The 16,143-nt window shown below is 38.1% G+C and overlaps 1 protein-coding gene and 1 long non-coding RNA gene across 3 annotated transcripts in view; one reads left to right on the top strand and one right to left on the bottom strand.

Moving 5' to 3' along the window:
• LOC121371075 (gamma-aminobutyric acid type B receptor subunit 1-like) overlaps nt 1-16,143 on the top strand; it is a 140,175-nt gene that overhangs the window by 97,940 nt on the left and 26,092 nt on the right. For both annotated transcript variants that reach the window (XM_041496705.1, XM_041496707.1), the window contains exons 10-12: nt 1,088-1,235; nt 3,378-3,495; nt 10,839-10,949. In XM_041496705.1, the coding sequence (XP_041352639.1) occupies nt 1,088-1,235; nt 3,378-3,495; nt 10,839-10,949 (377 nt within the window). The remainder of the gene's footprint in view (nt 1-1,087; nt 1,236-3,377; nt 3,496-10,838; nt 10,950-16,143) is intronic.
• Nucleotides 14,067-15,828, bottom strand: LOC121371077. Its single transcript, XR_005957766.1, has 3 exons — nt 15,491-15,828; nt 14,812-15,011; nt 14,067-14,718 (listed from the first exon to the last, which is right to left on the bottom strand). It is a non-coding gene; the product is annotated as an uncharacterized LOC121371077 (long non-coding RNA).

The following is a 16,143-nucleotide window of genomic DNA, read 5'->3' as shown; positions in this document are numbered from 1 at the left end:
GTTTTGTGTTATTGAGTGGCAAAATTAATTGCTTTGGGTGGCGCAATATATATATATTCGTACATAGAAACACTATACATGTATACATTCATTCGTACACACCCACACCGACACAGACACAGACACAGACACACACACACACACATATGACAAGTCTGCAAGGTGCCATATGTTTGAGTCCCAGCAACGGCATAGGACAATTTGTGAGGCCAAAACAGATTTATTTATCCCCTGCGCCAGTGAGTTAATACCTATGTATTTAATAGTCAACCTCGACATACATACAATATATAGATATTCATAATACATACATACATACAAAAAAATAATTATCTCCAGGGCTTTAATATTTATGTATGTAATAGTCAACCACTTAGCTACGTCCCGCCCCCATCAATGCATCAATATATACATCAGTGTTCCAGCTAGGACTTTGACAGGGCAGAGCGCTAATTTAATTGTAGGGCATTTATAACGCGAAAGTCGTATTTTAAAGGAAAATGCTGCATATGACCGAATTGCTAACATTCATAAACAAATAATACATTATTAATTTGTTTTAATTCTTGCTTTTTAATTTAGTAACCATTTTTCGGGAGAGGGGAGACAACAAAATTATTATTATTAAATGTTTAATTATTTTTAGAAAGTACATTCACGGACATAGTTAATATTATTGTACCAATCCACTAAATATAGATACAGTTAAGTCATAATTAATCATTACAAAAAACGAAATTGAATGGTTTCGTTCACTGATTTTCGTATACTGGTCTCACGTGCCGAGTGCGTGTCGGGAAGTTCTCTTTGATACCGGCGGCTAGACAAGCCCCGTTGTGATGTCACACGTCATTATGTAACTCAATGTGTAGCTTCGACTGTTTTTTCCAAAGAGGGCTAAAAATGCGATCAATTATTACGAATATAAAAAACCCTAGCCTGTTAGTTATTTTTAAAATTTAGTAGTAATATATAGGTACTAAGAGATAGCAAAATATGTGTTCATAATCTTAACTTAACTGTAAACATTAAACTACCTAACCTAGAGAATCTTACATCTTTTTTCTCTGTATTAATGTTTTCTTAGGAATGGTGCCATGGGATTCTGTGCAAACGCGCATGTTCACGAGTTCAGTGATTATGCCTCTCTATATCAGCATGTGTGTGTTTGCTGGAATTGGAATCCTCTTGTCGGTGTTTTTTTTAGCCTTCAATATCAAATTTAAAACAGCAAGGTGAGTTTTTTTGCAGTGCTGTAAATGCCCTATGTCATAAAAATTTAATGCACAAATCTCTGAATTGTAACACGTATATAAGACCTTATGGCTTTAGGGTAACAATCACATGAGGGAAGCCGAGATGCTAAACGTGATCAATTATTTGCGTTACCATGCTTCTTTGGACTACAATGGTTAATTGTGATATCAAATTGTAAAACGTCCTGTATCCATCTGGGGGCGGGACGTAGCCAAGTGGTAAAGCGTTCGCTTGATGCGCGGTCGGTCTTGGATCGATCCCCGTCAGTGGGCCTATTGGTCTATTTCTCGCTCCAGCCAGTGCACCACGACTGGTATATCAAAGGCCGTGGTATGTGTTATCCTGTCTGTGGGATGGTGCATATAAAATACCCCTTGCTGCTAATCAAAAAGAGTAGCCCACAAAGTGTCGACAGCGGATTTCCTCTCTCAATATATCTGTGTGGTCCTTAACCATATGTCCGACGCCATATAACCGTAAATAAAATGTGTTGAATGCGTCGTTAAATAAAACATTTCCTTTGTATCCATCTTGCCAGCTGTCTTCAACACAGTAGGACTCAAAAGGTATAACAAAAATGGTAAGCAATTCCTTTTTGAATACACTTCTGGGGTTTTTTTTTGGGGGGGGGGGGGGGGGGGGGGGCTGGTATCTATACTTTGCTTCCCAATCATATCAATTTCGCTTTGCCATCTTTCATTTGAGACAGTCCTACACCAATAGCAGCATCATATGCATTGTGACGAATCCCTCAGCTTGAAGTTATACTAGAATATCTAGGTTGACAATCTTCTGTTTAATTTTGTCATCAAAAACATCTTGGTGTTTCCTTTGCCAGATATTTTGTTTTCTTGGGTTTTTTTTGCACTTATAAGGACATACAGTGGAACGCACATGCCTTAATTGGAATCCTTGAATATTCTGTTGGTGGTAGTTCATATAACCCACAGATGCTTGCACATTTTTTTCTATTTCGAGAGAATGGTCAGTTTGCAACACATTTTGTATATCTGGAATTGCTGCTATTTTACGTTCACTAACAATCCTTCTTGAAGATTTTTTTTTTATTTTTTTATTTTTTTATTTTTTGAAAGTTACAAAGAGTTTTGCTAGAAAACCGATACCTGCGATTAAGACCGCAACTCTGCACAATGCAGGGTTAAATAGGAATTTTGCAAAATAGTTGTTGATTCAATGAATCTGCATCTATAGTGTCTCGTCTACAGGAGGAAAGTCACTTCTGAGGAGACCCTTTACTGGATGATAGATCCTTCTTGCACTGCCACATTGACGACTGCCACTCCAAGACTAGTTTACTAAATCAAAAGTTGCACACAACAGAGCTAGCTCATTGGAATAAATTTAGCTGTGACGACATGCACTCATGAATCACTGTTAAAACAGTTATGATATCAGGTTTTCTCGAAAGGCGAGCATAACCTGCCCCACCGGTGGCACCTATCATGAGTACTGCACCACAGTCGGTCACTTCATCTAAAATAAAGGGCAAATGTCTCACCAAAGAGATAAAAACATATAAGGTCTTGAATTATTTCTGCAAAATCATGCTGCTTCACATTTTGAATCTTTCTTCGGCCAGTGTGTGGCAAATCCTTGTTTTCAAATATACTATATAGCATCTAACTTATCACATAGACTAGTATAGTTCTTTTGTATTTGGCCAGAACAGGTATAGTAGAACTTTAGAGTTTAGTCTCTCGGTGCCTATCTCACTCTTCCTGCTCAGTTCATCTATAGCAATTTGCTATTCTCTCAAATTGCATTCTAAATGGTGAACATTCCTATTTGGCATGACACGTTATTGCGTTAAACAAAATCTATATTGATTAAACATTTGTATTTTGTAATGGGGTGGGTGGGGGAGGAGCGGATTTAACAGTGGAAACAAAGAGGTTTAAATTCAAACTATTTAAACTAAATGGGATAATTGTTGTATGTTTCTCAAATCTCAAATCGTTATGATATCATATTTAGTACCTCGTGGTCAGATTAGAAGTGATATTTAACCAATGAAAACAGAGCAAACAAAATTGCCTTTCAATTAAATAGTGTAACGTGACACTGTCAACTGCTAATTTTAATGTAAAATTTTTTTTCAGAATCATTAACATGTCGTCACCTAACATCAACAATCTTATTTTGTTTGGCTGCATTACAGTGTACACTTATGTGTTTGTACATGGACTTGATATCAGTCAGTTTCCTATAGCATGTCAGGTATGTCCAAACACATTGTGGAATTTTCTCTTTCATATTAAATGATCATGTGTGCCTGTGGGCAAGTGTATGCACTCGCTGAGGTGAGGCATTGGTGAGGCATGTAGGTCTATTCCTACTCAAAAAGATGTAGATGTAAACTGATCAGCTACAAATGTAAAGCTGAAAATGATATCTGCCCAAGTTGCAATTCTCTTATTTTCTGCTATTAAGAAATGATTTAATATGTTGTAGATATGTGGCAAGATTATCTGGAAAGCTTTTCGTAAGGCAGTGATTATACTGGGCAGTTCTATGAAAACATCAACCTCAGGTTGAAAATTCAAAACATTCTTTCTTATTGTTAATTTGCAAGAACAAATGTCCCAGGTAACTAAACCGTACTGCACAATGCATATATATAACCTGTTACCCACTATTTCAGCGACTTATTATCTATCTTGAGCTGACAGCAAAACCAGAGGCGGATCTAAATTTTGCAATTGTTATAATTTTATTATATATTAAATTCATTTTTTGTACGATACCCCTCCAAACCTTGTCCAAAGTTCCCTTGACATTCCACTTCATGTCATGCCCCCCCCCCCCCCCCCCCCCAAATGGTTTTTCTGGATCCGCCACTAAAAATATTACATTGCAAAGACTGTACCCCTATGAACATATATAACAAAAACTATTAGCAATTAAACCAACTTGGTGATGTTCAACAATGAACTAAATATCAGTCTTCAAAACTACATAAACAGCTTTTCATTGTATTTGCATTTTCAGGCATAAAATGTGTTACTTTTACAGTACAAAAGTTGGGGGGTTTTCCATGCACAGAGCCGAGAGAAAATTTGATGCCACGCTGGATTCTCTGTTGGTGTCTGGTGAAGACTTCTTGCACAAGAGATGAATTAAAAATTATTCACCATTTTCCCGACAAACCATGGCAACACTTGTGACACCCTGGGAAAAATGTATTGTTTTTGTCCATATTTGTAATGTCATTATTTCCTCTTACTGTAGCTAGATGTCAGGACAGATGGGGGTTTTTTTACGGTGTTTTTTAATTGATATCACATGAATGAAATTTAAAAGAAACTATTATGTCAAAAATAATCATTAACAATCCTTTAATTTTGACTCTTTATAAAACCATCAGTAAGTATTGTTATACAATAATACTTAAAGTTATAGAAACATGGCTGATTTCTCCAATAATGTCATCCCCAGGACAACTTCCAAGTCAGCGAAGATGATAAGAAGCCATTTTTTTTAAAATTCTAATGGTTGTAGTTATAGCAGCAGAAATCCAAGGGTAGAGGATAATTGACCCCTCCGTATGACAAGTTAACCACGCCCACCGTGACACGTGATGCAAGGTTAGACAAACATTCAATAATGGCTGCCAATTCGCATAGGTCGATAGCAAAATCAACCGATCTGTCGATTACGTTTTTGCCTTAATTTATTTACAAATATCGTTGTTTAATTAAAAAGCCGACAAGAGGAGACATTCAAGTATTTCACTACAGGGTACATTTACGATGACAACGTGATTTAAATCGACGAAACCATTTTTACTTCAGTAAATTTGATCGAAGCACAAGAACCCGGAAGTGAACGTCGAATGCAACCAAAAGAACATTTAAAAAATCCTATGCTAGTTTTTCTTGTCAGAACTCATAAATTAAAATGACTTGTTTGTTTCTTTTTTCTTCTTCTTTTTCATCTTAATTTGTTGTTGTTGTTGTTCGACTTTTATATTAATGGAATCCCGATATGCCGAGGAACAAGAGAAGAGAATGTGCGGTGACGACCCGGCCTCGACCCGTTTAAAACCGTCTTTATTTTTGGTCGGGTTGCGTTAAATGTTTTGTTTAAAAAAACAAAAGGCAGGGACGTGAGCAGTAACATTAAAATACAAGGCGTGTGGGAATGCTATCAGTGTATCATAATTTTATGCACGAAAGGTTACAAACCTATAGCAGGATACAGTCGCCTGTGCCAAAATTATGCAGGCAGTGGTTTAGATTGGGCTTTTTTATAATTTAATATATCTGACATTGATATCTGACATTATTATATTTACTCAACATAGAAATATATGCCCAATATCTCTGCAATCTATTTTGGAATCCCCCTTTTCAAAATCCTATGTACGCCCATGCATAGCTGCACTGCTTGAATCAACCGATATACGGCACTTGCCCTATTTATGAAACCAAAGCCATACACGAAATTCAAAAAAAAAAAAAAAAATTAAAATCACAACTGGCATAGCCAGATGGTGGGTTGGTGGGGACCACATGTTTGGCCCTCCAATTATATATACTGACATATTGGGCCGTCTCCGTTCTGACAAGACATATTAGGGCTGTTTACGTTTGGGTGCCCCATCCCTTTATAAAATCAGGCTGTCTAGCACACTCTTTTGAAAAAGTTGGACACAATTAGGAATGAAAATATAGAAAATGTAGGACAAAAGTAGGAAAACCTAGAACAAAAGTAGAAAAACTAAGTATTCTGAAGAAAAAGTAGGAAAAATAGGACAAAGACCAAAAAGTACGAAAAAGTAGGATAGCTGGACAGCCTGTAAAATATTTTCCAATTAAGCCAGTACAACAGTGTTTAAATAAATTATAAACTCGTGCTGTGGCAACAACTGTTTGGAATCAAACTTGAAGCTTCTGCCCCCCCCCCCCCCAAATCTCACACACCCTGTCCATTAGTTATCCTACTGTCACACAAAATGTACTCACAAAGCTTTATCTGTTCTAGTAATAAATATGATAAGACAACCCATGCCTACAGAACAATAATAATAATACAAAATAAAAATTTAATTAAATTTATATATATATATATATATATATATATAACAAAAAAAAAAGAGGCAAAATTATATATATACATATATATAACATGAAACTAAACCACAGATTGCAGTTCGCACAATTTGTTTAATATTTATTATGAGAATACTTCCTAACATTTTCTTTTTTCTCAAAGAAAGGGTCTTTACATATTAATCCCCATGCAATCTGGTACAGGTAAATATAGGATTACCATTTGATGGGTGGTGTCAAACTGAATCCCAAGTCTTGGAAGTCTGAATTACTCCTTAGCAGCAATATGTCAAACACAAAAAACAAAAACAAAAAAATATTGTATTAAATGAAATTGTTGAAAGTATTTCATTTTCAGCAGCAATTTCATCCCCTGCCCCAGTTTTTCTTTCACATATCAGTTGAAACTGTTCTATTATTTCTATCATTCTGTTCTCAATATCAAGATGCAATGTCATTTGTTTAATAGTTTGTCTTCAGAATCTCATTTTCAACATCTAATCAATGACTCCACATCCATTGGTCCAGTTGCTGAAATATATAAAAACAAACATATTAAGTATTTCACATCCATTTGAAGAAGTACATTAGTCTGTAACTTAATTATATATCGTTGTATTAATTTAAAGTTTAATTTAATTTTAGGAAAACATTTGTTTAACAGAAAACAAAATCAATGTGACTAAACAAAGTATAAAATTAAAAAATATTGCAATAAATAAAAAAAAAGTAGTGAACAATGTATTTAACTTTGATGATGTTATTTGATTTCTATTAGAAAGTTGCACAAAGCTACATATAAGATGACATGTGGAAGAAGAAAAATGCCTATGCTTTGCTAAAATTTGGGGTATAAAATAATGATGAAAAACAAAAACTACTGTCTCCAAAAGAAAATCATATTTAGGGTAGGTAATAAAAACAAAACAGATGTAAGTGCCTCATCTAGGTGGTTATGGGTTTGAAATTAGGGTTAGGACATTACATTTCCAGCACATGACCATTTATAAACAGCAGTTCTTTTACTATCATTTATCTAAACATTAAAAAATATATCTATTAATTTCCAAGATTTTAGGGTATATAAGTTTAACCTCAGTAGCCTCTGGCAGAAACCATTAAGTTGAAAATTCTAAGAATAACAATAAAGGAATAATAAAATGTCTTACCAGTATGTATTATAAATTACCCAAGATTGGTAATTGATCTGTTGTTAGGTGAGTAATTGTTTTAATAGATATTATGGTAAAAGTGGGTTGTTTTAATTGAGGGGTGGGGTGGAGGGGGACTAATGGATAAGTTAAAGTTTGTTTTGTTTAAAGACATCACTAGAGCATACAGAATTATTAATCATCAGCTATTGGATGTCAAACATTTTGTACTTTTGACATGTATAGTCTAGAGTGCAAACCTGCTACATTAGTAGCCATGCAGGTATCTTTTATATATATACACCACCCAACAGACAGACTAGCTCCATACCACAGCCTTTGATATACTAGTTGTGATGCACTAGCTTGAATCGAATCAAACCGAGAAACCGTAACCGGTAGATCTGTACCGATTGCAAAAAAATCACAATTATTATTTTTTTATTTTGTTTTGCTTCAAAACATTTCAGGGTCCCTACATAAAATTTGCCTAATTTATAACTTTCCAGACAATACTTCCTTATCCCCTTAAAGCTCACAACCCTATAGGTTACTCCCTCACTCCCCCCCCCCCCCCCACACACACACACAAAAGCACATACACTCACGCCTACACACATGCAAACAAAATGAAAAGGAAAAAAGGCTAAGACTTCCAAACGTTCCAGCAGGCTTGTTAATACTATCACTAACTCTAAACCTAACTTGAGCCTAAATTAACTGAATGCTGGAACGATCAGAAGTCTTGCCAAAACTTTTATTTTGGCCATTCGTCTGTGTGCAGTTTAACGACGGATTCTTAACGACAATATATACATCGAATACTGATTAAATTTATATATCAGTTGAATTTTGATGGATTTCGGCAATACCATGTGACGGTTTCGCAGGAAAACACTGATTTTACGTCAATCGTAGGCTCCGCATAGTTGTCATCGCTGTTAACACTTGTCAACAGAAGTATATGTTTACTATGATTATAATTCAGTTGGAGGTTGTCAATCACGCCGTACGGAGGGGTCAATTATCTAATCCCAAGAACTTCTGCAGAAGACCCAATGCATTCTCAAAGAGCTGTGGTTAATTTCCTTCTATACATTTTTGCTGGTAAGGTTTTTAATATCAGTCTCAAAAACTGCATAAACAGCTTTTCATTGTATTTCCATATTTTAATTTTTTATAAACCTTTCATTGATAGGCCCTTAAGGGTTGGGATTATGTTTAGAGGAGGTTAGTAAGAATATCTGCAAAACATTGATATATTCTTAAAAGTTAGTTTGTTTTGTTAACAACACCACTATAGCATATTGATGTATTAATCATCGGCTATTGAATATCAAACATATGGTAATTTTGACACAGTCATGCATAGAGAGGAAATCCGCCACATTTTTCCATTAGTAGCAAGGGATCATTTATATGCACCACCCCACAGACAGAATAGCACATACCACAGCCTTTGATATACCAGTTATGGTGCACTAGCTGGAAAGAGAAATAGCCCACTGGATCCACCAACAGGGATCGATCCTAAACCCGACAGCGCATCAACCGAGTGCTTCACCACTGAGCTACCTCCCGCACCCTTTTTAAAAGAGATATTTCCATTTATTGTTGTCTTCCCCATAACAGATATTTCTATCGTAGGTATTCCAGCCAAGAAGATTTCACCCTTAAACAGGTGGGACGTAGCCCAGTGTTAAAGCACTCGCTTGATGCATGGTCGGTTTGGGATCGATCCCCGTCGGTGGGCCCATTGGGCTATTTCTCTTTCCAGCCAGTGCACCACGACTGGTATATCAAAGGCCGTGGTATGTGCTATCCTGTGGGATGGTGGATATAAAAGAACCCTTGCTGCTAATCGAACAGAGTAGCCCATGTATTGGCGACAGCGGGTTTCCTCTCTCAATATCTGTGTGGTCCTTAATTGTATGTTCGATGCCATATAACCATAAATACATGTGTTGAGTGTGTCGTTAAATAAAACATTTCCTTCCATCACCCTTAAACAGTTATCCATTGTACTTGTTAAAATATTGACTTTCATCTGTTCCACTATTTTGTAAAAAGACCCCATTTGATGGATTTAAAAATTATAATGTAACCAAGGAATTATTGGGGGTTTTCAGTGACCATTATCTATTAAAAATCGAGTAGCAACTACTATATTTGTTAACATTGTAGATGCCCATAGAATTGTATAGCAATCTTTGAAATTCCCTGGAAACATTGTTTTAAAGTCAGAAACGTAGTTTGAAATTGCATTGCATGTCTTTTTTTTCCCAGTGGTTCTGTTGGCATTTTTGGACAGTGTCACGTGTGTTACCACTAACTCAGATTCATATTCCAGGGATACTATGAATAACTATCCTTTATTTTAGGCTGGTACAGGTAGACCATCTTTCCATTTATGAACAAACTTTGACATCGAATTGTTATCTGTGCACACTTCTAAATGAAATCTATGACACTTCAAAACTTTGTCCAATTCCACGTCATGTGTGTTACCAACCCTTTTGGGATTTTCCTGTTCAACCCTTCACCAATGTCTAATATGTTGGTAATATGTAACTAGGGTAATCAGGTTTTTCTTGAGAAAAATCCACTTGTTAACATATTTATATGTCATTGCAGACCTTTGGGCAGTTACAACATCCTCTACTGTACTGAAAACATTTTCAGATGGTACAGACGTAGAGGAAACACATATATTTTTGACAACCGTAGCAAGCATAGGAAAATACACTGAATTTGTCTTTCACCATAGTAAAGGACAGCTTAGTAAATTTCGTAAATAAAAAAAATAAACCTATGGTGTACGTGACGTTATCAACACTGAGGACTATTAATAGACACCTCAAATGCTGGGGAATTCCAGCAACTGAACGTCAAAATGACGTTTTTAATGCTCTACTGTGCATGTTTCTGAGTTAGTACATTTCTGCTTCAACTTGTTTATCAAAAATTAATTTAAAAAATGCATGTATCGTATATTGTATACGGCTGTCCTGAATTGATGTATTGGATCGTGGCCTTCGTATTGTGATACGATACTATATCGCCGTATCGTTACAGCTCTACGGGAGATTACAGTATCTGCTTTTGGGGAAGCTGTATATTAATTTGATTTTCAATTGTAGTTTAATGCATCATCTGTTGACATGTGGGTAGTTTCCATCATGTGCGCCCTCGATTGCGACGCCAGTCACAACGATATCAAGAAATGTGTAGTTCCATTTATTGAAATCTGGTAATTGAGTATTTCTTAGAATTCACTATAATCATGTATGTTTCCTAAATAAATTTCACATCTTATATTTTCTGTAGCATTTACATATATAGTCAATATCCTTTGTAGGCAAAAGGCTACTTGATCGTCATAGGATTCTCTTTGGTGTTTGGTTCATTGTTTGCAAAGACATGGCGAGTATATGTCATCTTCATTGCTAGTAAGAAGTTGCGAAGACGGGTAATATTAAAATATACAATGTTTGAAATATTTTTAATATTTAGTTATTTTAGACTCATAGAACCTGTAGACACACGCACACACACACACACACACACACACACACACACACACACACAGTGAACTGGAATTCTCTCAAAACTGCACGTTTTCCAAAGTCACACATGATTTACTCATCTTTTAACACTAAAGTTTACCTCTCTAAACCAGACAGAAACCTGTCTAAATTGAATACTGGGCGAATAATTTAATGCAATTTGTACCTCTTAAAACCGGACGATCAGACCGTCGCCAATCATCATGGTGCCATTAATTGTTTCGTTTATTGTCACTTATACACAATATACACATACCCAGGTTAGCCATTAGTTGTGTAATCACCCTTACATATGATCGGGCACGTTGGCAAACAATTAAGCAACTAAAGATCAAGTGACAGCTTTGATATCCATAACAAACATATTTATAGTTTGATTTATGGGTCGTCAAAACAAAACGAATTTAATCCACAGGCTTCCTATTTTTTATTTTGTTTTAAAAAAGTTATTTAGCAAAATAAATGTTGAAAAGATGTCAGTAAAGTTTCATTGCCATATCGATTTTTTAATATGGAAAGTCCGGGTAAACTTTGCCATATTGAACTATCATTCGATGATAAACTTAAAATCATTACACGTTTTTAAAGTATACATGTATAAGCATAAGCAAACGTTAAAATATCTTAAGTCAAACGTTCTTTATCGGATTATTAGCTTCTGGATGCAAACCCATGAAAAGTGGACACCTCTAAAGACCAGTCAAAATGTTTGGTCTCATGGATGTCTAGTTTAAAGCAGAGAGAGACAGAGAGACACAGAGAAGTGTTTTTCGGCATCATCAAAATCATATATTAATGAAAAAAATTATATTATGCGAACCCACATTGTTTTTATTCCTAATATATCATATTGACAATACCAAAACGAGGGTAATAATCTCTTTATCATATAATCTAAAGCTTGATACATGTTTTTGTAAACTGTACACGTAACTTTGATTCCAATCTACCGTTACTAGATATTCAAATCATGTAAGAATATGTGACATGTTGTCTTTATTAATGGAAATGACGTCAAATTCAAATGATGTCATTTTGGATGTCAAAATAAACTAGTGCTTAATGTTTTTAATTTTCTGAACGTTGGACATCTTTTCGTGCAAAGTTGCTATTAAAATGGGTTTTTTTAAATTTCATGACTATGAATGCACACATCATTTATGGAGTGTCTTCGTAGAACGTTTGCTTAAAAGGTAACTCACAACCCACCGTACGTGCTACTACGGGCAGTTTACGGTAAAAAAAATTGCAAAACCGTGTGTGAGACTTGCATGACACTTGCGTGTGTTCAGCGCCATAGAAGGTTGCAGACTGGCCGTGGAGACTTTTGGTCCTGCACATGCAAATTCTAAAGGCATTGCGACAAATCAAGAACACATACATTACGCACGGGACCCGTACTCCTTTTGTACGCCTGAACCAAGTCATCAGCACGGCTAGTAGGGGCTTTGCGATGACAGTAAGACGCACGAGTGACGCACGGTCATTGTACGAGTGACGTGCCTCAGAAGTACTACACAAGTACTTCACACTTGCTATGTGTGTGGCCCCAAGACAGAAGTATATCTCAGTTTCTACCCCTATGTGTGGCGTGCACGCAGAGCACGCGACACGAGGGGCAAGACTCCGAGTATATATATTGGGGAGGAACCAAGGAACCGATCGTGTAGCATTGTAGAAGGGAAGAAGATTGCTGTCGCCATACCGCCACAACGACTGATGGTGTGGGACATCTATAGGCAGTTGATAGAAGCTGAAGAGTGGCACAAAGCGATATTAGCTTGGCTAATATAGGAACACCGACGTCAGAATGCGAGGCAGTGGTGGGTACGCCCATGGATTGAACGGCGGAAGCTCTTTGGACAGTATCACACCCTGTTCCAAGAGCTGGAGAGAGAGTCGGGAGGGGACTTTTTGTCGTACATGCAGATGCCTCCTGACCAGTTTGAACACGTCTTGTTGCGTGTGACACCCCGCATTACCAAGGGTCCTAGAAGCCGCCATCCACTTGAGCCCGGACTGAAACTATTACCATCCGATTCCTGGCTACAGGGAATAGTTACAAGTCCCTCGAGTTTTCCTTTCATGTGGCGGCCAACACCATTTGCGTGTTTGTGCCCGAGGTGTGCAGTGCTATATACGGGGAATACAGAGATGAACTATTTGACGTTCCTGAGACCGCAGACAGATGGCGTGAAGTGGCAGCCAAGTTTTCCACACGCTGGAACTACCACCATTGTGTGGGAGCCATTGATGGGAAGCACATCGCTATTAAGAAGCCCAAGAAGAGTGGGTCTATGTACTACAATTACAAGGGCTTCTTTTCTATAATACTATTGGGCCCAATACAAGTTCGTGTGGGTGAGTGTAGTTGCCAATGGGTCGGCCTCGGACTGTGGGGTCTTCAACAGATCAAGCCTTCGTACTGCGTTGGAAGACGACAAGCTGGGTCAGCCTCCTCCAGAACCACTGCCCAGGGATGACAGGGACATGCCCTACTTATTGGTGGGAGATGACGCCTTCCCGTTGTTAACTTGGATGATGAAGCCCTACAGTCTATGTGGGATGACAAGACCCCAGCGTATTTTCAACTACCGCATATCCCGTGCACGCCGTATTGTTGAGAATACATTTGGCTTTCTGGCACACCGTTGGAGATGCCTCCTGATGAAACTGCAGTTGAAACCGCGCAGGTGCACCAAGGTGGTCCTAGGATGTCTGACACTACACAACTTCCTCCGTATGTGGGTGCCAAGTCTCCTAGCGGCTGATGCAGACCAAGAAGATGAGCATGGAAATGTTGTCCTCGGTGCATGGAGAGAGGGCGCTCAATTAATTGATGCAAGAACAGTTTGTGGACCTAAAGTTTCGCATGAAGCCAAGATACAGAGGAATTATTTGTGTGACTAGTATAACAACCCCATTGGTGCTGTGCCCTGGCAAGAGTGTACCATTGATATGCAGTGAATGATCTAGGAATGAAAAATATTTACGAGAAATAAAGACATTGATTCCATGTGTGTACCATGACCATCTCATTTGATGTTTTTATATGAGTATATGTTAATTTACAATGCAAAAGTCAAATAATAAAACACAAGTACTCCAACTAAATAGCCCAACAGTTTGAGCACTGAAACACACTATGACTCCGACTCCGAGCTACTATCCTGCTCCTACTCCTGCTGAGTGGTGGGAGGGGGTAACGGGATGTCGTTGTCCTTATCAGCGAGCATGTCAAAGGCCTGACAGCGATGATGGGCTTGCAATATTCTCACTTCTGGGCGTCGTTAGCTGAAATATACATTAAATTCAGCATATATAATATTAATTACATAAGCATATAGATACCTAAATTAATCTTCAAAGCATGTGTATTATAGTGCAAGAGGCCACCGACACTATTGGCGGATGGAACTGCGCCTGAGCCGGTGTCCAAAGCTGCTGCAATACTGCTGGTAGTGGCCACTGCTGCTGCTGCTGCGTGTAGCGAACCTGGCCCCACTGCTGCGACTGTCACTGGTCCCCTTCAGGCCTGGAGTATCTACTTAGCAGCTGCAGAGCATCCATGGTGAACTGGTCCCACCTGCTGTCGGGAATCTTGCGCATGTACTGGGTAATGTACTGCCCGAAAGCCTCCTTGGTATCCATTGGTCTGGAAAGAGTCTGCAACTGCAATCAGAAGAAGTGGTGTTACACTGTTAGGTCATGTGTTGGTGTAATTTTTTTACATAACCTTTTTCAGTGATAGGTGAAAAAACATACCTGTTTGCAGATGTCCTGACTGGGCAGTGGCTGCTCAAAGTACTTCAGCATCACATCTTCTAGGTGGCTTGGTCTTTGCCCGCTTGTCCAGCCTGGTGCCTCCTGAAGCCACACTTAAACTGGCGGGGGACTGTGGGCACTCTTCGTTGTCACTCTCGGGACTTGCTGTGTACATTGTGTGATGAAGAGGCCTTCCCAAGCTATAATCATAAGCAAAGCACAGTTTGGATTAGAAGAGTGAACACAATTATGAAACGGCAAACATCAATGAAAAATGAATGAATGAATGTTTAACGACACCCCAGCACGAAAAATACATCGGCTATTGGGTGTTAAACTATGGTAATGCAAATAAATAAAGTGATGATCAACATCAACATAAAAATTCAAGGTTTAAACAAAAACAGTGTAAAGAACTGTGCAAAAATACAAATACAAATATCACAGAATTTTACGGACACCGAATTTTACTCTAAACTTCAATTTGTGCTGTATTGGCCATTCTCAAAGAGAATGTTACACCCCTGCACCACGGTGAGGTTACAGCACGCGCAGGGGTCAATGAAAAAGGTTATATTAAAAAAAAAACTAGCAGCACACGGTTGTTTGAAAATGGTTTTTATTTAACACGGAAATATAATCACACTCTCAAATTATTCTGTTCGAGGCAAATGCTTACCGCTGTGGACTCTGTGTTGTATGTCCTGGGTGTGATGTAATGCTGCAAAAAAGTGAACAACTTCAACTGCCACTCCTGTCTCGATGTCCTGTTGTGAGCCGCCGATCCACTCTTCGTACACTTTATCAGCTTCCCAACAGCCGTTCGCTGATTTCGGAACCAACCCTCAATCTTGGCCACTGTAGAAGAAAAAACATAAATCAAAACTTAAATTACTACCAAAATAAAATCAAAATCAAATAAATGTCATTGACCAAATAAAATACAAGGGAACAAATATCTTACCATCACAGCCAAGCCTCTTGGCCAATGCCTCCAGTTTGTGCCTCTTGGAGGCCTTGGCGTAGAACTGGCTATCCGACTTGTCATAAAACTCCTTCCTCTCCTGGAACCACTCGACAAGGATGTTCTCTTCTGCCGGCGTGAAGGCATACTTATCCCTGTCCTTGCAGGGCTTGCCGGTGCTGCTACCATCATCATTAAATTCTTCCTCCTCCTCCCTCTCTGCTGTTTCAGACTGGGTTTCTTTATGCTGCTCTTCGGGCTGTTCCGTTTGTTGAGATGCAGTACACCTCACCTGTTCTCGCTTATTCACACATGTGAGGCCCGTACTTCTAGCGCACGAAACTGGTTAAATGCAAATCACACGCACT

The sequence above is a fragment of the Gigantopelta aegis genome, chromosome 4 (assembly GCF_016097555.1).
Source record: "Gigantopelta aegis isolate Gae_Host chromosome 4, Gae_host_genome, whole genome shotgun sequence".
Taxonomy (NCBI): domain Eukaryota; kingdom Metazoa; phylum Mollusca; class Gastropoda; order Neomphalida; family Peltospiridae; genus Gigantopelta; species Gigantopelta aegis.
This window is presented reverse-complemented; position numbering and strand designations above follow the sequence as displayed.